Source organism: Pleurodeles waltl, chromosome 10 (genome assembly GCF_031143425.1).
Source record: "Pleurodeles waltl isolate 20211129_DDA chromosome 10, aPleWal1.hap1.20221129, whole genome shotgun sequence".
In the NCBI taxonomy this organism is placed as follows: Eukaryota; Metazoa; Chordata; class Amphibia; order Caudata; family Salamandridae; genus Pleurodeles; species Pleurodeles waltl.
Window position 1 is genome coordinate 70,171,921 of NC_090449.1, and position 25,044 is coordinate 70,196,964.

A 25,044-nucleotide genomic window follows, 5' to 3' on the forward strand; every position below is an offset into this window, starting at 1 on the left:
CTCATGTTGTCAACACTGCAAACACTGCCCGGTTTTTACTCACACAATGTGTTCAATTTATAAGCCTTTGCAGAGCCCAAAAACACTACAGGAAAAAGAATCATTCTCTGGCTAATAAAACTAATTTCTACAAGTGTAAAATGAGTTATAATCGGACTACTCGAGTCAAAGGCACGAGAGATCCCCATCTGTCATCAGGTCCAATACTGTAGCCTTTGGACCTCCCTCTGATCACAGAGCTGGACTATTGAAAAGTTACTTCGATTCAGAAAAATCATGAAAACTTGCTTTTGTGAACACGTTTCCAATCTACAACCATGAATAAGACACAATATTCTTCTTTCAGAAATACAGCAGTTCATCCACAAGATTTGCTGAAACTGCAACACTAGCTTCAAGAAAAAAACCTGTGTTGGTTTATCCCACTTGTATCGATTTACACTGTCAACAGTGCTACATCAAAACAAATGGTTACAGACGTGCTGGCTGAAAACCCCATTTTAAGGCACTGATCAGCAGTGCCATCTGAAAAACACCCAGTGGTACACCACAATCCAAATAATTTGTCAAATACGAAAGAGATACCAAGTTCATCAAGGAGCGAGTGTCCAGCTGCCTACTAATATTGACTGGAGCAAGGCTGACACATTCAAACAGTGATCCTGAAAACTACTGATTCATGCCTTGACGTTGTAGTAGTAAGGTAACAACAGGTCAACACAATGTAATACGGACCTGAAAAGGCCATATAACATGCAGCAATCTAGACCCCCAATACCGAACCACAAAACCAAGATCCCTGAAAAATTACACAGGATTCTGTTGAAAGACAAAGTCATTTCTAAATTGACCACAGTAAAACCCAAATACATAAAAATCAACCCTATATTATGGAAATAGAAGCCATGTCCAGAGACGACAAGCGCGTGTGGAAGTAAGTTCAGTGATTTCACAAGTGTCTTAATATCAGCATTTGGCAAACTATACACTTGCAGGTGGCCAATAATGCAATGTTTCCTTAACCCCAAAAAGTCCTCTGGCTCCCTCACGACGTTTTCACACCTCATACATTTTGACTAATTTAATCACTGAACTTTTAGATTTTGCCTATGTATGTTTTTTGTGATGTAGTTCAACTGATTAGATAAAGCATATATGGGGTCATTGCAACCTCGGCGGTCTTTTAAAAAGACCGCTGAGGCTGCGGGAGACAGAATACCGCCATTGACGGCGGTATTCCTGGCTCCCTATTATGACTTTTCCGCTGGGCCCGCGGAAAAGTCACATCAACATTGCTGCCGGCTCGTAATAGAGCCGGCGGCAATGCTGATGTGCAGCGGGTGCAGTAGCACCTGTCGCGCATTTCACTGCCCGAAATTCAGGCAGTGAAATGCGCGACGGGGCTATGCCTGGGGGCCCCTGCACTGCCCATGCCAAGTGCATGGGCAGTGCAGGGCCCCCCAGGGGCACCCCAAGTCCCCTTTCCGCCAGCCTTTCAATGGCGGTGTTTACCGCCACGGACAGGCTGGCGGTCGGGGACTCATAATCCCCAGGGCAGCGGTGCTTGCACCGCTGCCCTGGGGATTATGACTGCCAGGCAGAAGCCTGGCAGTATAGTGGAGGGGCCGGCGGTATGGCCGTGGCTATTGCGCCGCGGTCATAATAGCTAGCGGAACACCGGCAGCCTGTTGGCGGTGTTACCGCCAACTTACCGCCGGCCGCCAGGGTCGTAATGACCCCCATAATGTTTAATGTTAATGCAACTTCATCACCGACTTCATAGTCCCCCTCGCCACAGACCCCAAAAACTACATTTTCCTCAGCGACTTCAACTTCCATCTCGATGACCACAATGACATCAACGCTACCAACCGCTTCGACAGCATGAAAACATCAGACTCACCCAACTCGTCCACGACCCCACACACACCACAGGTCAGACCCCCATCTTCACTTCCAGTCAATGCATCAAGTAGAGCCACCCCACAAAACTCCCCTGGACTGACCACTCCATCACCCCCTTCAACATCACCAGCTCACAGACCTCCATCCGTAGTCTGCTCAACGCCCTCCCACCACAGCTGAAGCAAAGTCTCCAAGGGCACATGGATTAACACCCTCAACACCACTCACCCGATCTCCTCCAACAACCTAGACCAGAACCTAAGAAACTTCAGCAATTGGATCACCAACTGTGCCTTCAGCATCGCTCACATCAGCAAAAAACACCAGCAGAAGGTCCAACAAGCAAGTTAGCTGGTACACTGAAGACCTTAGAACAACCAAACAACACTGTATACAACTGGAAAGGAGAGATGACGCACCAGTAAAGACACAGCCGACAAGACCGCCTTCAAGACAGCCCTCAACCTCTACCACAGACTGTTGAGAGAACTAAAGAAAAAGACCTTAACCACAGGCATCAAATCGAACTTCAATAGCAACAAAGAACTCTAACATTGTCATAGAATTCTCCAACGCCTCAGCTGCAACAAACAACATTACTTCCTCACAGGAATTCTGCAACAACCTTGCAAACGTCTTCCATGACAAAATCGCCAACATCTACAGAAACTTCAGAAACCAGTAAAAGCCATCCGACTTCATTAACCAACACAATGACCCCGCTACCACCAGACATCCAACTAACCGAATGGAGCCAGCTCGACTCACAGGACACCGCATCCATCATGAACCCGGCCCACTCAGAGGCCAAACCTGACTCCCGCCCTCACCACATCTTCAACCTATGCAAAGCTAGAATCTGCCGCGTACTCACCACCTCGCTCAATACCTCAACTGCCAAAATCACTTCAATCAGCCCACCAGACACCTCCGCTCCGCTTCCCTTCCCTTTCTCGAACCTTCACCCCCTCACATCCGACATAGCAGATGCAGCATCAAAAGATGGTGAGATTCAACAGAAAGAGCAATGATCTGATTGGCATTCACGTTGTTATCACCATCAGGAAAATGTCCTGTTCTCTTAGGCCCCTGTTGACTCCACACAGGAAACCAGACTTCCTCTATGTCTCAATGTACAAAGAATCTAACATGCAAAACTATATATACAAATTTCACATTGGCTTATACTAAGGAATGTTATGCGATAAATGGAACGGAAGTGTTTTTGGTTTCCATTTTAATAAATGAAGCATTATCCAATAAAACTAACTGTACCATACTTTCCAGAGCACCCAGTCACCTGTCTTGCACAATCATTTTATAAACTGTGATCTCTCCGTCCCCTGCCTTGTGGGGGAAGAGATGAGGTGCAATAAACCTGGTGGAAAAAGCCAACTGTATCATTAAAGCACGCAGTTTTTGATAGTGAGGCGAAGGTGCAGATCTCTGCTTATTTTTATGGTACCCGCTATCTATACAGATAAATCTGTGCCAAGTTGGAGGATTTACAATGTACAGAAAATCTGAGCAAGGGCAAATACCTTTCCGAACCGTGACCTACAGTGTATGCAGAGATTTCACGGAATATCTTGTAGCGGTGAGGGAAGGAGGGATCTTTCCAGCAGCCAACTCAACCGCTCATGCCCCTACAGACAGTGACCCCAGGCCACAGCCACATATGGTCCGACACCATCGAGTCAGATATCCCTGCGAGTCTAGGAGCCGGAAGTCGCTAGGAGAGAGAAAATGACTCTTGTAGTTCTCTCCAGTGGGATGGGAAAGAAGTACATGGCAACCTCTCCAGATCAGACTTGACTTGAGACTGGAACTGAAAAAGGGTTAATCATTTGTTGGGTATCTAACCACAAGATGAGAGGAAACCACCACATTCCTCTTGATTCAATTCTGCAACCACATATACAGTGAAACCAACTAGGGAGGTTAGGATCCAGATTTTGCATTAGGGCAGGTTTGTGTCTTCACACCAAGAGAAGAGGGGCGAGAGGGTTTCATAGAGGTGGGCAGTGTTCTACCACCCCATTCTCGACCTCCCAAATCAAGCAGTGACTCAACTCACTGTGTTACTTTGGGACAAAAGACCCTTAGCCCCCTACTGCATGACAGAAGTTCTGCAGACGGTAAAGGTTCTGCAGACAGTAAAAGGTGACGTGCTTGAGAGAAGTCCCTTGTCTAATCCCAGAAGCATCCACTGGCAACAATGAATAGGCTTGGGTAGGGTGAATATCTAAGGCACCACTGCCAATGGCCTGGGCAGAGGCCTAAAATGTCTAATGTCACCCCACTACACAAAGGAAGCTAACCATTACCTCACCAGCTAGAAAAGGCCAGGTGTCAAACACCCTGGGCCTCCTTATGTGGAACAATTTTGTGGCTCAGAGAGGCCCAAAGCAGGAGAAGCAGCTTCAGTGCCCTTGTTACAACTACCAAGATAGAAATGAGTCACCTACAGGCTATGCAGGAGCTTTTGCACCTTTAGGTGGCAGCTGTCCTGGCTCCCTGTTCACAAATGCAAACAATGTGTCAGTGCAGATACATACTGCCTCCGTCTTCCTTGGTCCACGCAATTTTATTGCCTGAAAACATCCAGGAGAGATAACAGCTGCCCTGCATACTGTTCTCCATTGCAAACAGGATTCAGGCATTGCTGTCTTGTTTCCCAGGCTCCTTCACCCTAAAAAGGGCGTTATACCGCGAGGACAATTGACCACTTCTCCAGTCACCCAGTTTGCAACATCAAACAAGGCATCAAGGAATGTTGTCAAAATCCATTGCCCTCCTTGGTCTGCACCACTTTGATAGCAATGAGGCACAGGACAGGTCAGAGCTTGTCGAATGCCTATTTACAATCACTAACAAGCTGCCAAGGGAAGTTTTCACCCGAGCCAGTTCTCCTTGGTCATTACAATTTTTACACTGGAAGGAGAAATAACAAAAATGGCAGCTCCCCCAGCAACCTGTTTGCACCTGCAAAGTCGTCACTGGGTGTGCTAGTAGCTGGTTTAGGTTTCTTTCAACCACAAAAAAGAGTCGGCGGAGAAAGGCAGAGGCAGTTTACATTTTTCATACCTTGTTTGCAATAACGGGCGGGATATATTCTAAAGGTGGCAGTCTGAAACATTAGAAGACGTGCACATCTATAAAACAAAAATCGAAGTTTCTGAAAAAAAACTAAAGTTAAAGGGTTGTTAAGGTCGATGGGATGCAATACTGGCTACAGCGCAAAACGAAAGAAGACCCCAAATTCGCAAATCAAGTTAACACTTCAAACCTTAGCTCCCATCCTTATCAAATTCAATTAACCTTAACTTTCACGTAACAAAAATGACAAAAATAAGTTATTTCTTAAATGAACAAAAGGTTAGACAGTCCTTTGTGAGTCCAGTTTAATGGTTGGATTCACTAGAGATGCTCCACTCTCCTGAACACTATTCCTAAGGGCGATTAGGGACACATACAAACAGTGGCTTTGTACGTACTCCACTGCTCATGGTCCTGCACGGGATTGGCTATGGAGAGGGAAGGTTTCAGAGACGGTGATCATTTACTTTTCTTTGCTTTCCGCCCAAACTGTCTTCAAGAATCCCAAAAACAAACAGCAAGTATGCTTCTGGAAGCTAGACTTCCTACGAAGGAAAATACTTTTCACAGAAAAAATATTACATTTATCACACATGATAATTTACTGCAAACTCTTACCCATGAGCAGAGATTCCCCAGACTGTACCTCCATTATTGGCTTGCTTAGTGGAGGTTTTGATCTAAAATGTAAAGGAATTAGTTAAAATAGATTCTGAAAATACAGAATACTCTTTATGACAAATAAAATCAACTTGACAGAGTGAAGTCGATCACTGAAACCAGTGCTCTGCTGCACCCTTCCTAGTTTCATAACATAGAAGCACCTGTGCATTCATATATGAATACACGTACTGCCAATGTATCCTGCTGCGAATATAATCTATTTGCTTTTGTTTTAGCTTCCACGAGTCGTCACGAGTCGTCAGGTTTTGCTGTGAGTATTTAAGTGCTGGATTTGGCTATCAGGAGCCCTGTTTCACCTTCATACTTAGAACAAGAAGACAGAACTAAAACAATAACCAGTTCAACATATTAGAAAAGAAAGAACATTTTTAAGGGAAATGCACACTTGAATGTAGGATACGCTAACTGGCTCATGTCTTCCTAGCGTATCATACGACTGCCAGGTATAGCAGACGAGAAAGCAATGAGATCTAGGAGGAAGCTGTCCATAAGGCTGGGGAACACTGGTGTTACCTGGTTAGTACCATAGAATGTGTTCAGAATAAGACAAGCGTGCAACGTTCGGCTTTACCATATACATGGAAGGAATAGCTTTTGATGACCTTCGGGATCACAGTCATTGTCAATGGGCTGAGGAGCTACGACTCCATTCACAATAGAAAGTAATGAAAGAGACAGCACATCTAGTGGTGTAAACGCGCTAAAGAACAGCACTAGGTTATCTAGGTACTGAAGATAAGTCAATCCTTGACTTAACAAAACCAATACTTTTTGTTTTACTCTACCCTGTTAAAACATCATTTTATTCTAACAAGCCACAAGAGAGAGTAAGAGACTTCACACTATCTGTATGCGAGGTAGCTTAAGTGAATTATGTTAGAACTAAGTAAGCTGTAGCCTGTCTTCATTTTCAGCCCTTCAGTTCAGATTCTCTGTTCCTACTACTATGTTACACCAGATTCCATGACCACTAGCCACCATGCTAACCTATACTTTAAAAGAATATGTTTGGGGGAATCACAACTACTAAGATCCTGCGTTTGTGAAGAAATCTAAACTGGAAGCACAAACACCGACAGTAAACATGTCAAAGCCACCTGCACAAACAAGAAAAATGTACAGGACAGCATTCCCACAAAACTTACAAACAAATAGTACAGGGCAGTATTCCCACCAGAGTCTGAGAAATTCAGACATTCAACAAAAAAACATTTGACCTAAGTCAGTTTCTCTCTATTTTAAGCTTGAAGGTACATTTAATCAGACAGCAGGATTACAATAAATTGGCATTGCAGAGCCCTGTACTCGTATTGTACATGAGTATTAGGGAATCAATGGAGAGCAAGGTAGCCGGGAGGTGCCGTACAACTGTATAACACAGAATGTAGTACACCCCAAGATCCTATGCATATTTGTCATGTCCAATGACATCTCTGATCCGTACAATGGTGCATACAGGGAGATATTCCTTTTTCTAAAGGCTTTTAAATATTAGAGAGTATCTGATCAGGTGGGAACAGAAGGTTCAGTATGAAACCTCACTAGACTGTGAAATCATGCTCCAATCGGTCATCCATCCTACGCTATTTTCATACATCTCTGCACGGCATTCACCCATTCCTCAACGTCTCAAACAATCATTCAACTCCGGTCACTGACACAGACCCATCTAACAGCTAAACTCTAATGGGCCAACAGTGAGTAAAGCCATGTCACTTTCTTGGTGATCTTGTTCTTAACTGCTAGGGGGGAAACGACTATTAGACAAGTGTTAGGAGTTATCTGAGGGCAGTGCATGCCGAGTGGTGTCTGGGCACCGGCATTCAAAAAACTGAGCAAAGACCATGACAAGTGAAGAACATGACCTCTGCAGTGGGGTAGGCACAACTCTTGCTTTAAAATCTGTGTTCAATACTGGAGTCTCATAGGCATGGTATATGATACTGAAAAGGATGAATTTAACTTACATATATACATGAATATTTACTCTTTACTCTATCTCTCTGATGTAGTTTAAACTCTGCAAGCTGATTTCCATTAATTCTACTTAGCTAGTGACTTTTTAGGATATCTTACCCGATGGCTGTATAAATCAATGAGATCAGCTTTCCTCCATCTGACAAGTCCAAAGTAGTGATCAATTTGTTGTAAGCTACCAGTGCTTTTTGGGAACATGTCTAAAGTATTTTTAGCCTACTTGAGAAGCATGTGGTACTAAACAAATCCTGGAGCTTGCTGAAACATATAAACTTATGATCAGGTGTTTGCAGTGCCCTTCTTCCACTGTTTAATTTTTACATGTGGGGTTTGACCGGCTGCCCTGGGGAAGATAGACACACCCTACACGAAGGTTGCAATGGTAAGGAATGGCACTGTAGAACATGCTGACTTTCTGCCGTCACTGGGATTAAGCCAGGCGGTTAAGTATGGCCTCGCCAAAGACATCTGAGCTCGAGTGCATAAAAACCTAGTCGCTTTAGACCAATCTCCTGTCCATGTCTGGTTCCGCCCAGAACCAGCTGATAAACTGGAGCAGTGGTGCAACAGAGGCAACTGAACACCTTCACCATTCACTGTATCTAGCTTCAACCTGCTCCGCTTCAAACCCTCAGATCAGTCCGGTGATTTTAAGCATCTCAATTAAAAAAAAAAAAAAAACAGACTGAGGTGAACCTGCTGGTTGGTGGCGAACAAAGGAGGTCTAATGAAAAAGAAACCTGCACTGAAATATGTATTCCAGTCCTTGTTGGGTTGGATACAGAGGTAACAGTTCACTGAGTTTGATTTATATGCGTGCTCTGGAAGTGGTCTGTGTCGATGAGGCACAAGATAGCCCTATCAACAACTAAACTCTTGCAAGAATGCTAAGGAGCATAGTTCAGCAGATTACAAACTGCATAATTATATAAAATACATCATTAAATTATCAGCACAGCTACGTATTATGGGCGTGCAGCTGTCCAGGACTGATACAAGTGGAAACCTGAGACAACTTACAGGACTCAGGAGGGAAAGAACTTCTGTTGTTATCATTGAACACTGAAGATTGAAAGCAGTATAATACTTACCAAATGCTATATCCACAAGTTAGGGGACGGAGTAGAATACTATGAATGACCGAAGGAAGACATAACCAGTATTGTTTCAAAGTTCCCCAGTGTTACGTCCACGAGGAGAGCTCACAAGAGGCGGCAAGCCTTCAGAGGAAGACTGCAATTATTGCGCAGGCATCTAGCATGTTGCGTGTGGGCAGAGGACAGCAGACATACTTGTGGCCTAGACCACTCCAAAGTTTCCATGGCTGCTGTCGTACAGAAGTATGATCCACACACTGCATGGTGTTTCAAGCAAGAAGGATGGCAGCAGGACTGCAGAGTTTGCTTTGGATGAAAGATGTTAAATGTAGGCTCATAAGGATGAACAACGCACACTGAAGATATGTTTAAGACTCTTATGTCATTGCTGCATTCCAACCACAGGCATATAATAAAATTAGTGTCACTTTGAGAACTCCTAATCCAAACCACCATGTTTCAGGCCATAAAAGCTGCTCAAAATAGGGCTGAAAGAACAAAAACACAATGACCCATAGTAACAATACTTTAGATGCTGTCGGAAAACAGGCATTTTGCAAGTTTCGTCCCATCTTTTGCCTCCGTTTGGACTACTAGCTCCTGGTTAACCAGGCCCGATGCAAGTGATATGTTTAAATCAGTACCCCCAATTGGCAAGAACTTTAACCCCTCTATAAGTCCCTAGGATAGTTCTACAAGGGGTACTCAGGGCATGAGAGTTAACGGGGTGACCTAGGCCTGTAGCACTGATTGTGCCAGCCTGAGTGACCCAAGTAAAACTATGACAGCAGGCCTACCATTGCAGAATGCAGGAACAGTGCAAACTACTCCAATTCAACCTTGCCCTCCCCATGTGTGGCCATGTCTAAGCACTGCTTTTAATATATGCTAGTCAACCCTAAGGTTGGCCTGCTGATCCCAAAATTCAGGGTGCATTATATAAGTGTGCACCCCCAGGAGGCTAGCCACGCCTCTAGGTTGAGCTACCTGGTCTGTATAGCAGAGGATGGGTTCAGCCATTTTGATAAGTGGCAAAATAAGGGGTTCTAGGTAGAAAAGTTGAGACGCACCATTGGATGTGGCCACCTCAGGGGCAGATTAGCCAATGGGGCTAGTGGCCCACTTGCCACCTACACCCACACCCTTATAGCCCTTAAATCTAGGATTTAAGGGGCACCCCTGGCACTAGAACCTGAGTTCGGATTCAACTTGCACCCAAGGACACAGCAGAGACCAGTGTCTGCAACTTCAAGACCTTCACAAAGAAAAGACGCAAAGATCTGCATCTGTGGCAACCACCCTGCAACTGCGACTCATCCTGGACCACAGATCAGTTCCAAAATCAAGTGGAACTTCTCTGAGCATCAAAGGCAATTCCAGAACTTCCTAGGACAAGAAGTACTAGTCCTCTGCAGCCCACATGCATCAGCACGCTCCCAGAACCAAAGAATCACTGGCCATTGGTATTTCCCAAGAGTAAATGGTCTAGTGCATTGTGGGAGACGCAGCCCTGACCTCCAGCAAGTTTGAGGCTGCTAATGCTTTCCCCTGGACTCCAGGACAGCGAAGTAATTGCATGCAGTGTGTGCCATAACCAAGGCTTGCTTGTGGCCAGCCAGGATATCGCCACCTTTGTTCGACTCTGAACCTCAAGGAAACCCCGCAACACCTTCAACCACCCTCCTCAGTGGCTCTGTTGTTGTGTTTTTCCATCCATTTCCTTCCAGCACCCGAAGCACCCGTGTACAGCACAAAGGACAACCTTGACCATAATGCACATAGGCTGTACAAGCCAGGTAAAGGTGCACCACCTGGTGAACCTTGGTCCAGGGACCCACATCAGCTCAACCTCGAGTGGGTTCCCCTGAACGCAACCTGCAAGTGACTAGGTATGTTTTTCTAGTGAACGTGTTCCCGTTTTAAGCACTACAAACAGCCAGGACAAGTCTGCAGCCAGTCCCTACGAGCCAGGTAACAATGTACTGACTGCTGAACCTTGGTCTTGGGACCCTCATCACTTTAACTCCCAGTGGTTTCCACTGGACTCAACCTGAAAAGTGACTGACTGTCACTAGCTGTTTTCTCCATTGACCACAATGTTTAAGTTGGACAGCTACGTACTACACTGCTGTATTTTCTTTCCAAAATCCTTAACCCCAGTTATGGGTATCTGATTGACTTTGTTTTCGTGTCTAAATTTATCTAACAATCTGCTTTATTTTTATAAATTGGTGTTGGATTTCTTTCAAGTCATGTCAAGTAATTATTGTTCATTTTGGGACTCTAAAATGCTTACACATGTTCCTCTAGTAAAGCCTGACTGGTCAGTGTTACCAGGACCGAGATAGAGATTTATTAGTGTGAAACCAAAAGGACCCCATTTGGGAGTACTGCTTAGTGAAACCTAACCAGCTTCACTGCATAATACTCCTTTTTCCTACAAATGCAAAGAACCAAATGTAAAATCAAATGTATTCAAAGGAGTTTGTGAAACACAATTTCACGACACATAGGGGTACAGTAAATATTGGTGCAAAATAAACCTGCTTGGTGCTCTCTTTAGAGGTGAAACACTCAAGTGACAAATTGTGATTAATAAATGTACCAACACACATAAGAGCAGCACGGCCTGTTACAGCAAGCTCTAAACAATCATATAGGGCCTTTGTTAAATAAAGTCGACGGTGTTTCGATCCCAATAGAAATGGCAGGATCATCATCAGGATACAGGGGGATACAGCAAGCCAGAGAAAGAGACTTTGAAAAGTGATGCAGTTGTTAAAGGAGGGTGTCCCTGGTCACACGCTTTAGGAACAGAATGGCTGGGAATGGCCCGAGCTGGAAATATGCTGGATGCCCACAGGGAGGTCCAATCAGCCCTTAGTGGGAATCACTCATTGTCCCAAATGGACTCCATGCTGCCAGTCAGTGCATCTCTATTTATGGGCTGATTCGAGTCAGTGAAGGATTCTGCCTTCAATCTTGAGGCCCAGACCCCTTGCATCCTTCCTATTTCTATTGGGATGGAACCGCCATTGGCTTTAAAAATACAGACCATATGTGACGGCTGAGAACTTGCAGTAATGAACCATGTGCTGCTTGTATTGTCAATACACCTGTCGATCACAATTTATCACTTGAGTTTATCACCTCTGGGCAGAGCATCAAGCACATTTATTTTGCACGAATATTCACTGCACCGCTATGTGTCCCAAAACTTTTTTGTAAACTCCATTGAATACATTTTATCCCCCATTTGGTTCTTTGCATTCAAAGTATTATTAGTTGCAACCAGTGTATTTTTATTATAGGTATTACCCCTGGTCCCCAGAGATTGTTGTCTCTCTCTTGTTAAAATATTATTTTCATATTAGGGCTCAAGCTGACGCACCCCCACTCCAGACTAGAAATATTGCTCTGGGCTGCAAGATAAAAATCAGTTCTCTCACTTTCCTTTTGTCATCATATCTAATTTGAATTTTCTCTTGTTTCTGTTTCACTCTTAGAGACACTTCTTCAACACTGACAACCTTAATTCCATGCATTTTATCTCTCATCCACCGAGGACATAACTTGGATACTGGGTCTCTCCCTTTCAACGACCAGAACTGGCTTACTTCTGTGACAGAATGCGGAGTAATAAGGTACGACCATAATCTTTCCCTTAGAAAAGTCTTCCATTCTCTTCCAGACTTACGTGCCCATTCAATACCATCTCTAAATATGACTGAACCTTTCAACTTGACCGTTTACTTGAGGTTCATATAATGCAGTAGTGAAATTTTTGATGCTGAACCCTTTAAGAAATTCCTCCATCTCACGTTATTTCAATTGAACTCCATTGTCCGTTACAATTGCTTCCGGACATCATTTGCAGGCAAATACTTTCCTGAAAAAAGTATCACAACTTGTGATGTCACTGGTGCAACAAATTTAACTTCAGGCCATTTGGAGTGATAGTCAATTACAAAGCATACCAGGCTTCTGGAGATAAATTTGCATATGGCTCCAAAATATCAAAAGCTACCTTCCCCCACAGGAATTTTGGGCACTGATACTGGTTTCAAAGAAGCTGGAAATGCTTTAAGCATCTTATCACTATTGATACATTTGCTACACTCCCTCAACACCCTGTCCACCATCTTATCCATACAAGGCCACCAAAACGTGCATCTGATTAACCTCTTCATGGAAGCCATACCTGGGTGCCCTTCATGTGCAAGTTTTAAAATGTCTGCTTACATAGACTCCGGAGGTACATATTTCCCTTGCCACAATATTAAATTACCTTCCACTGCCAACCACCCATAACTTCAGATTCGTATTATTTGCCCACCCTTCCAGAATTTATTTCTTTATCCGTTGCCAATTTTCATCCCTTCCACTTCTTTTTTCCATTCATCTTCCTTTTTAGTTTTGAATTCTCCACTCACAAAAAATTCTTGATGGTCACAAACATTACAATTTCATGCTTACCCACACTAGTTTCACTAGGACACAAAACCTAGACAAAATCTGCTGTGGCATTACGCTTGCCTGGTGAACATTGAACACTGAAATTATATTCTTGCAATCTAGACACGAGTCTAACTATACGTGCTGTGGCATTCCATCCACCACCTGGTGATGGAATGTCAACTAAGGTTTATGATCTGTTCTGAGCACGAACCTACTTCCCCACACATAGTTACGGTAGTGCGCACATGCCAATAGTTCCTATTCAATCACAGAGTATATCCTCTCAACATCACTGCGAGTCCTTGATGCGAATGCAACACATCACTCATGCTTCCCGCATTTTTGAGATAACACCCCTCCAATAACATATAAACTGGCATCTACAGTGACCATACGAGTTTTGCTTAAACAAAATGGTTTAAGAGTGGGAGCTTGCAATATGTTCTTGGATTGTTGAAAAGCTTTTTGTTGTTTCTCTGTCCAATTGAATTCTGTTGGGTACCTAGTTCTCATAGCAATTCCATTTTGATGGCAAAATGTTTTATAAACTTACTGTATTATTCGCACAACCCTGAGAATGACAAACGTTTCTCATTATCTGGAGCAGGAGCCTTCACAATAGCATCCACCAATTATTTCTTTGGGAACACTCCAATACCAGACAGTGTGTGACCCAAGTATTGTACAGAATCACAGAAAGATGTGCACTTCTCTTCTTTAGAGGTTAGTCCATGTAACTCCAAACTGTTGCAAAATTCTATAACAGGTTCATGTGTTCTTTTTCATTACAGGAAAATATATGAACGTCATCCTGAAAGCACTTAACAAATTAATCTATGTCCCTATATACACATGAAAGATTGCTCTCTGAAATACGGATGCAGCTGAAGCTAAACCAAAGGTCATCCTTTTGAACTTAAACAAACCCTGAGGAGTAAGGAAAGCAGTGAATTGTTGTGACTCGTCGGTTAATTCGATTTGGTGATTTGCTGAACAGAGAACAAATATGGAAAACATGTTTGCTCCCTCTAGCATGCACATTACCTAATTAATATTAGGTTGCTCAAGGCAGTCCACAACTAAATAGGCAATAAGAGCTCTTAAATCCACACATAACCTCAAACGTTTGTAATGTCTGCGTGCAAGGACAATACGTGAAACCCATTCCGATGACTCTGCTTCCTCGATTATTCCTTTACTCATCATATTTTCTAACATTTCCTTTAGTTCCTCTCTTACATCAGACACACCAATGAGTTTCGGTTTGACAGGTGACGCATTTTCTTTTACTTTGATATTTATGTGTAAAATGTTTTAACCTTCCCAATTCTTCCGTAAACACTTTAGGAAATTGACTAATCACCCAATCTTTGTTATTGCCATCCGTCACATCCAGTACGGATTCTTTACTCCTAGGGTTGAGAATTAAGACTAACTTCCACTGGTCTTTCCAGCCTAACACGTTTACACCTTTTGTCTCCCACATATCATTTAATATGGGCCAAACATCCTTTAAACTCAATAGCAACATCTTCATAGTCTATAATGTAAATTGCGGATCCATCAACACTTTCAGCAATTATATCAGAATCTTTGAGAGGGTCCAAATTCAAAGTATATTGGAACTTTAGCATAAAATAATCATTGTTAACAACTGTCCAAGGCGATCCCGATTCTACCATTAACTCCAACTCTACCATTTTTACCGTTAATTTAGGTAGTCTCATAGCTTTCCGCTCCTTTACTCTCCTTCCACTCATTAATAGACAAAACTATGCCCTTATTTTCTTCAGTTCTCACTTATACATGAAACCTTGTCTTCATTCACTATGTTGTTACTGTATCTCTTTACAGCCCTCCACACTCTTGCAAAGTGCCCTATCCGCCCATACGTCTTGCACTCCTTGCCCAATGCAGGTCACTGAGGTGAAGCTGCAATGTGACTGGCATTACCACATCTAAAACAATGAATAATTGTACCTATTGTTTTTAATGTATTATGTCCACTAACACTCGCACCCCCAGCATTTAGACTACATACATCTTTGTTTTCTTTGCTCACAATTTTCATCCATTGTTCTGACTGCTTGAGCAGTGTTTATTACAACCTGCAAATTTGGATAACTCAATACCCATAAATCTTCTTGTACTTTTTCACTCATTACATGTACAATACTTTGGTCTCTTATCTTATCTCTGATGGGCCCAAAGTTGTAGTGCATTGATAGGGCTCATAAACTCATCAATAGTCTCATCATCTTCTTGTGCACCGGTATGAAATTAAAATCTGTTCAGTGCAGTAGTAGCTGTGGGCTGAAAGCGATTCTCTATTCTTACCATAGCTTCCTCAAAAACATTCATATTACTTTGACCTATTACTTGTGGTAATGTTCTGTAGATGACCTGTCCTTCTGATTTCAAACAATGTAGAAAAATGTTTTTTTTTTCTTTCTGCCAACATTCTTTCGCCCTTTATGGCCTTGATATTTGTCATGAACTCTTCCTTGCACCTCACCCATGGCATGGGAGGGTCAAACTGCATTTTATTACACTTTTCTAACCTTTCTTAGTACAAAGTGGGCTCGTCACTGCACTGTAACTCTGAATACGTGCTGACTTCGAACAATAAATACTTTCACTTTTAGTGTGAGCATTACTGTTGACACGGGTTGCAGCTCTGAATTCTTATAGTGTGTTTATCACTGAGAATACGAACTGTCGCTTAAAAGCGCCCCATAACAAAGATGGCTGCTCCATAAACCACACTCATTTGTTTCTGAAAGGTGGTGGAGCTTGTTCTACCCTTCGGAGGTTTTTAAGGGCAGTGGAGCTTATGCATGGTGAGATGATGTCCCCATAACGCTTGATAACAAAATCTACTCATCGTTGCTGGTGTTCTTCTATTGCTGGCATGCACACGTTCCCTCACTCAGCACTCTATTATCCTTATGCTGTAGATCGGAGAATGCGTGGCATCATACGACAGCTGTTGGCAAGTCTTGGCCAAAATAGCAATATTTTCACAAAAATTACCAAACCGAAATACCTCACTGGCACAATAATCTTCTCCAGCATATGGTGATAATCTTGAAACTGCCAGAATCCAGCCACAATTATTGTGATTAAAATGTCGTAGGTTCATTGAAGACAAAATCACACTTGTGCTGCATGAAAATTGCAGCAGATCTATCTTCAAATCACATTGCCATTGGAATGATCCAATTCCAAGATAAGTTCTTTATTTATCACAGCACAGCACACAGGACTGCTAGCTAGCAAATCCAATGTAAAACTGCCTCACCATTCCAAGATTTCAGAACATGCAAGTAACAGTGGCTAAGAACTACCTTTGAATATATACAATAGACATAGTAAAAGTCCTATGTAACACAATACCATAAAATGAAAGAACGTAACAGATACAGTTCAAAGATCGGTCGCAATACCAAAGTGCCCAAACATCCAGAGATAGCCTAGTGTACCGGTTATAGTTTGAACAAGGAATCCTGTAACATTATACAGACATAGCAGCCACCAAATCTGGTATCAATCACCCTGCCACATACGGTAAGAAAATCTGGCCTGGCTCACGAGAACGGAGAAGTATTATTTACTTACACCAGAGCACACTGAATAAGTTGTACAAGTTCAGCAGTCTATTGTTCATCTAAATGCTGATTTATTTCTCAGTTGAACCTTTGACAAAACCTTCAAAAGAACAGCAGCCGACACGTATTTCATCCTCTGGACTTTCTCAAGGCTGCGAGTAACATATGTGAAAAGCTGGTGTACTATTACATTATCATCAATGAGTCAAAAATAAGGACACACTCTGACAGTTTCTTTAGGTGAGATGTTCCCTGCAACAGCGGCATTTCACATATGTCATTCACAGCCTTGAGAAACTCCAGAGGACGAAACACGTGTTTAGCTGCCGTTCTGTTGAAGGTGTTGTCAAAGTTTCAACTAAGATATAAATCAGCACTTCGATGAACTATGAACAATTGACTGCTATCCTTGTTGCACTACCTATTACCCAATGCCATTTACAAAACTTGACCTAAAATAGGTTTCCACAGGAATTATAATCATAAGTAACCAGAACCTATTATATGTGGGAAGTGAGTCTGCTTTGATTTAGGAATTCAACACTGGTTAGAATTTTTGTAGGGGGATATTTATGTTAAGTTGAGATTTTATCAGTTTATATTTTGGGCTTTTTGATTTTGCAAAAGATGTCTGGCAACCTATGTTTTCACATGGACCCAGAGGCTTGAAATGATGAGCTCAGCTAACTGCATGAAAAGATATCTGTGCACTCTAACAAAAGGAAAGGAATTATTTTGACTTGAGAAGATTACAGTTCCTAAAAGGAACAGGGAAAATGGTCTATATTGAAACAGTTTGCCATCTTTAAGTGAACTGTTGTATTAAATTACACTACAACTACCCTGTAGTTTTCAGTTTCCTGTAAATAACAGAGTAATTTCCATTTCTAAAGGGCAATTTTTAATGTTTGGGCGTTGAACTAGGACAACTAATGATTTGTGACACATCAGGTATGTTAATTGTTCATGTATAAAATGTCAATTAACTTGTAATATATAGAATTTTAGCAGAGCCACCTGAATTAGTTACAAAACTGAGCTTCTCATTCACAGATCAACTCACTTAATATTGTACAACTTGCGTGCAACAATCATCGGGAAATCCACGTCAAAGTACTTGAGAGGCAGGAGGTTTTCATCCTGTGAACAGAAATCATGTGTCAGTGTTAACTGAAATCATGGATAAGACATTCAGAACAGAACAGAAAAATGGACAAGCAATAGAAAACAGACCCAGAAACACAAGACTGGATAAATGTTCTGATTGACCAGTCAGGCTACACTACTGCATACGCATGACAGACAGCAGTAAATCAATCAGAAACATACAGACAATGTCTGCTAGTCACTGGCCTTCGGTATTAATGAGGTACTTAATGCAGTACAAGGCAATCAATTTCCACTTGGAGCCAGCATTAAGGGCAAACTAACTATCTAAGCTGAAAAATTAGGGTCTTATCTTAAAGGAATAGGAAAAAAAGATGTCCCTGACATGGACATCTCATGATTTTTGGGGGCCCTGAGCCAAATGTATTTTCGGGGGCCCCCATTCGGAACAGGTTTGAGGCTATGATTAAATTCCAGCTTTTCCATGGCCTCCTTGACCAAGTCACTGATAGTGCACAGGGACAATTGTCCAAATTCTAAATGTGTTTGCATCTAATATTCGGGGACAGTGACGTGTGTTTTCAGTATTGTAACACAGCAGCAGCTTACTAATATTTAGGCAAATAATGTCTGTGACACCCTCCCATTCCTCATATGCGTGGTCCTATTGTGATCTAAAAAACATGTTTTTTTTTTTTTTGAAGGGATGTTACATGGAACGAAGAAAAAAAAAGTTGTTGGCAAAATGTCTGTAATAGTCTCACATGCCACCCACATTAAATAAATGAAAGGAAAATGGTATTTATAATAATCCATTTAAGAAGTATTCAGTTACCAGGAGAAGGTTCTTCAGAACAGAGCTGGCTCGATCAGGCCCCCCCCCCCGAAAGGCTGGGGCCTTGGGCCAGAGCCCACCTTACCCATGCCTTAAAACATTCCTGGTCCATGAACAGTCATCTGAAATTAAGCTTACATTTGTATTTGATTAACCAGAAAAAGCTTTCCTTTCTGACCCATTAAGATTCTACTCAAAGTTAACTTCTACTTGTTACAAGGAGCGATGAAGAGCAAATGGTTCACGACTACATTTATACAAAATGAGAGGGTCTGGAGCAGCAAAATTAAATAATACTAAATCGCTTTTGTAATTGAAAAACCTTCCTCAATAACAAAAGTAGTTTTGTAACTGATTCCAAAGTGCAATTATGGTGGGGCATTAAAGGGGCATCCCATCCTAATTGCGATTCACAAAGTTTGTGAAAAATATACAGAATCCTCAAATAAGGTGGTAAGTGGTTTGCAAAAGAGATGTCCTCCCTGCTGGACAGCTTCCTTTTGAAAATTACGTTGGTGGTCTCGAGAGGAGCAGCCTGTGGTCTAATGGACCTTTGCCTTTTCCCTCTGATGTTTTCACTCAAGAGGAAATATATTTTTTAAGCAGCAACAGACTCTTTAAGAAACACAGGTGGCTAAAAATAAAACAAATGCTCCCATTCAGGAATACAAATACAGAGATGGGGGTCTGCTGTTCTCTTCAGGCCACGTCCCTCTTTTAGCAGCCAATGCCAGAAGTTGCTAATAGCAAACTGCCTACTTACGAACCATTGAGAAGGCTGTTTTGCCACTCTGCCAATGGACAATTTGTGATATGAGCTAATCGTACACAAGCTACATCACAAAATAAGACACACCACTATCAATGCCTACACTAGATGCCCAAGAGTGATACAGGTACAGCCTGAAGGGACCATTGACAGATGTCTCACACCGGTAAGGCCTTTCCACATTTAAGAAGTGCAGGGTGGCTTAACCCCTTAGCTGCTAAAGAGTTTCCACCAACAGTGCTGAGCAAATTTTAGATGTCTGGTGTACCTTATACTTTCACAAACACTTTCCAAAAAAGATATTCAGGACAATTTGTCATCCTTGTTTCCCCTCCTCATCTTAGTGATTTTAAAGGTAGCCTGAGTTTGTGGATTCTCCTTGAGGGAGCCGTGAAAATAACCAAAATATAGCATTTTGTTTTTTGTTTAAAAAAATGGGAAAACAATGCTGTGCAAGAAAGTGTATGTCATTTTTTCTAAAACTAGCATCAGCAAAAGGTTTCCTGTGCCAAAATCATCCTCCTCCCGGTTTTCAGAAACAAGCAGAATTGTGCACGAGAAACAATATTCTTTGTAGTTTTTTAATTTTTCTAACTAGCAGTCTATTTTTCATATTTTTTGTGACTCCCAGCTATTTGTAGAATGTACTGAAAAGAGGTGTGAAGCCTATGTGTGAAACTGGAAAGCTATAGATTTCTGAAAACTGACAAAACAGTTTCTTAACCACATGCCCTGTAAACCTCAAACTTTTACTATACCACGTGCTTTTTTACATTCCTATTGAAGAAAGTTCTGTAATCTCTGGGGATCCACAAAATTCCTACCACCCAGCATTCCCACCTTTCTCCTGAACAATACCCCACGTTAGGGACTAAACACCCCCCACTCCACCTATCCAGATCCACCACCCCAGGGGCCATAAAGATAGTTGTGCCTGGTCGAGCACAGACCCCCAAAAACTGCAAATTTGACATTCCCTGGTGTTCTAGTTGGCTTTCAGCCTCAGGGCCCATTAGTGCTGAACATCCACATCCGCCCGTGGGGGGTGGAAGAAAGGCTGTGGTGCCTGGGAGGAGGGAGGGTAGACCTGGCATCCTTGGCTTGGCTGAACATTGAGTTTTAAGGTTTACATATCCTGGTAAAGAACAACTTTTAAATTCGTTTTTCACAACTGCAAGGCCTACCTCTTCCAGAAGCGAACACTGGAGCTACCTTATTACATTTAATAAGCTGCATCTGTGGCGGGCAGTGGAATAGAACACAAGTGTGTTCCCAACCAGCAGGAGCATCTTTAAATGGTTGCTCCCATTTGAGGGGAGATTCAAAAATGCTACCACCAGAGGGGAGCAAACACAGCCTGCAGGGAACTACTGTGTCTTGGGGCAGGCTCCCCAGGACACAGTAAGTGAGCCAGACCCAGAGGATGGAGTTTCCGGGACCATTAAAGGCTTTCAAATTAATTTACGGGCCTGGGAGATGGGCTCCACAAGACCTTTTAAGGCTCGGGGGTCGTATGGCTACACTCCCCCTCCCCCCCCACCCTTTTTTTTTTTTTTTTTTTTTTACACATTTGAACCCCAGGGATGGGGTCCCCGAGGCCGAAGTAGACTCAGGGTTGGGGGCTGTGTCCACACCCCCTTTTCTACAAAATCAGCCCCAATGGATGGGGATCCCTGGGGCCACCATTGGCTAGAAGAAGAGAGCACCCACCCCCCTAAATATACCCTAGGGGACTAAGTGTTCAAGAGTCCTGTACTGACTGCCAGCAACATTTTTCTTATGTTGCTGGCAGCCAATCAGAGCGCTTGGTCCCACAGGAGTCTGACTCCCACAAGAGCGAAATGGCCCAACGAAGTAAAGCTCTCTGGGCCAATAAGAATGCTCTATTTACTAACTAGCTCTCTCGCCAGATTCTTGTGGGAGTCCCTCAGACCCAACAGTCAAAATTTACAAACATAATCTGTATGGTGATCCTTCAAGTGAGGGCCAAGAACAAAAGGGGTGGGTGGGTGAGGGACGTAAAATTCCCATGCATTTTCCATTTACTCAGCAGGAAACTAGATCTTGGTCTGCAGATTTTGCTTTTTGTGATTTAGTGTGAATCTGCACAGCAGTTTTTGAGAAATTAAGGGTCATAACAAAAATGTACAGTTGGACAGTTGGATTTGCAAATTAAAAAAATTGAGCCGTGTGATTGGTCAAGAGGCCTATTTTTCCCTGAGAGCCTTCTCACTCGAGTGAGAGGCTCCAGCGAGTATTGCAAAAGCTAGTGCTCTGATTGGGTGGCTGTTGGAATGTTGGAAATGAAATGGCAGCGATTAGTAGATTGTTCCTTCTTTTTTTTTTTTTTTTTAAATGTTAGTCTCACAAGTATCACCCGAGGCTCGCATGGAAAATTACTACCCCTGCCATAAGCTGTTTTACAATCCTGCAAGAGTCTTGCAAGATCATATGGGGAGAAGTAAAAAAAAAAAAGGCCAATTGTAACCATTGTTATTACATTGATGAAGAAATGCTGTGATGTGATTGGGTGCAGACACAGAGATACTCAGTTTGCCCTTGGTGATTTTGAGGAGAAGGAAGACTGAGTTGTGCTCAGCAGAAGTAAATTTATGTGGGGGTGAAAGAGACTGGTGCCTTCACCTGTATTTAAGAAAGAACTTTAAGTTCAGGTATTTAATAATATTTGATAAAACTTGTTGTAAAGTGTCAGTAATTGTACATATTCTACATCATGTTTACAGAATGAAAAGCTGTTTAGGGAGGTGCAGATGTGTTAATACAGCTTTTGAGAGATACACATCATAATGTAGGGAGATGTGAGCAAGGTTTGCAGACTGTATTAAAAACACAAGGCCAGATGTAGGAAGCATGTTTGCATGGCCTGAATCGGTATTTCGGGCCATTAAAAATGCAAACTGGGCTTTTCTAATGTACAAAGACCTTTAAGGAATCGCAAATTGTGATTCCTACCCCTGTAGAAATCGCAATTTGCGATTCCTAGAATAGGAAATGCAAATACGGATTTCCTATTTGCATTTCCTATTCTGATTTACCATGCATTTCCAAACTGCAAATTGGGCATTTTGGAGATGCCACTCTGGGTGTGGGTATATATATATATATATATATATATATATATATATATATATATACACACACACACATATATATATATATATACACACACATATACACACACACACATATTCAAAATAATTAAAAAAATACATTAAAAAAAAGCACCCCTGGGTGTTTTTTTAAAAAATTGCAATAGAGCACACACATGCCCCTTAGGCATATGTGTGCTCTACAGGTGTACCCCTACTTTTGGGGTGCACCAAGGAAGGCCTTTTTCCTATTGCCATCCCAGGTTTTGCATTTCCTAAATAGCGATTTCTTAACAAGAAATCGCTATTTAGGAAATGCACAACCGGCCTATTGACTCAAATGCAATGGGATTTCTTAGTATTGATTTCCGAATAGCGAGTCCTACTTCTATTAGGAAATCGGTATCTTTGTACATAACATTTTGCATTTCTATGCAGTCGCTATTTAAGAAATGCGAAATTGCAATTTCGTACATGTGGCCAATGGTGAACTACTAATTAATTACTTCCAAAGGTTTTACTTTGTGGGATTTAATTGCATTTAATTAATGTTAAGCAATATATTTGTTTGGCAAGTAATTTTACAAACAAAATTATACATTTAATTAATGTTTTAATGCTAGAATCTGAATAGAGTTGCATCCCGTAAAGGATGCCTTTCCCATGAATGAACACACCATGTCGCTGTAAACCTAGTGTTTCATTCGCCCAACTAGAAAAAAAGGTCATACCTGCGCCATGTTCACCTGTCCTTCGTCCCTGCTGGTGTTCTGGTACGTTCCTATTTCCCCTTCTGTTTCTGCTCTATTTTTATTAGACCTTAAACAGCTGTTTTATCAATAGAATTTCCACTCGCTGCTGCCTCTCGCGCAGCCTTTTCAGGTGAGGAGTACTGAGCAGCACAGAAGGAGCAGTTCTGCAACTTCAATGAGCTGAACGGGGTAAGGCTACAAACCTGCTTCTGACCACTAGGTGGCACTAGACACAAGAGGAACCTTGGTTCTGTTAAAACTGGTATGCTCTGGAACCACCTCATTCAACAAAACATTATCACTGCGCTTTGGTCTTAAACTATTAACAAGCACTGGAAAAGCCAATAGTTGAAGTTCAATATGACAAAGTATTCAAACACAGACATGCAGAACTGCAATAGCACACTAAATCCAGACCTAATGGTTTTCCCAAAGCTTGGTGTTGGTGAAGTGAGTGGCTGATGGAGTACATGGGGTATTGGTGGTGATGTGATGGTGGTCTGACCTTGGTGGCTGAACTGGTGGCACTAAGGTAGTGGTCCTGGTCTGTTGACGGTATCGGTGATGGTATGGGTGGTATTTTCGGCGACATTGGCACTGGTGGTGGCGGTGCTGGTATTGTTAGTGTTGACAGAATTTGGATTGTTGGGGTTATTAGTGGTGGTGTGGCATTGGGGGGGTGATATTGGTGGTATGATAAAAATCATTCTGGACGTCTTGTTGGTATAAGAGTCACACCCGAGTCATAACAAAAGAATTTAAAATGCATGCTGTGGAAAACGAATTAAAACGATTCCTATTTTCAACGCACTCCTAAGGTAATTTTAAATTGTTTTTTATTACATAACCAAATAGAAAAATTCCAAACGGTGAAGTACAACAGCCGCTCTCAGTACCACGTAAAGCAGAGCACGATACTTCACCATATCTCACATATTGGACACTCCCATCGCCGCTCCCCTTTGCTGGAGAGCGGTCTACGCACACAGGCTCTGATGAACCCCGTGGTCACCGGATGCTTCGTCTGCAATAGCTTCAGATTCCGAGAGGAGGCGCTGTCTATACTCGCACTAGGGCGAGAGGCCTCGGGCAGCAACTCACCGCAGAGCTCCAGTTGTTCATTGCAAGAGGTTAGTTGCAACAACCACAGTTTCCACGTCGGATATACTCCACGGCCCCAAAAGCGTGCCAGCAGTTTTGTTGTCCACAGCAATGCCAGCCCAATGAATATCCAATTGACACATGGGGTTTGTTTAACCTATCCAAGCAGAGTGAAAAGTGAAAATCAGAGACTTCGCGATGGCATCCCCAGTTATTTTTTCAATTTCGTCAATAACCTGTTAACAAAATTCAAGAAAATATAGCCTATGTATATATCTGCAATGAATCATTCTCAACCTGCTTCTGGGCAGCACCCCCAGAGTTCATCAATCAGAGGGGTACGACGGTGTGGGTCCCATCCTCCTGTCGCTGAAGGAGTGTGAGGCCAGGACACTTTTAGAGTTTAACAATATGATATGGTTACGAGGTTCTTGGATGGATGGATGGATGCGCCATTCTGACTTTATGCAGTGAGCCAAAGCAAAAAGGGTCTAGTGAGAATTTCGGAGTAACCAGGTTGCAGGTAGCTTTGATCCTATGGT

At 42.4% G+C, this 25,044-nt stretch overlaps 1 protein-coding gene across 1 annotated transcript in view; it reads right to left on the reverse strand.

Annotated features, from left to right (window-relative positions):
• Positions 1-25,044, reverse strand: part of LCMT1 (leucine carboxyl methyltransferase 1) — a 134,784-nt gene that overhangs the window by 87,194 nt on the left and 22,546 nt on the right. The window contains exons 4-5 of the mRNA XM_069209701.1: positions 17,892-17,968; positions 5,623-5,684 (exon numbers count right to left, since the gene is read on the reverse strand). Coding sequence (XP_069065802.1) covers positions 5,623-5,684; positions 17,892-17,968 — 139 coding nt within the window. The remainder of the gene's footprint in view (positions 1-5,622; positions 5,685-17,891; positions 17,969-25,044) is intronic.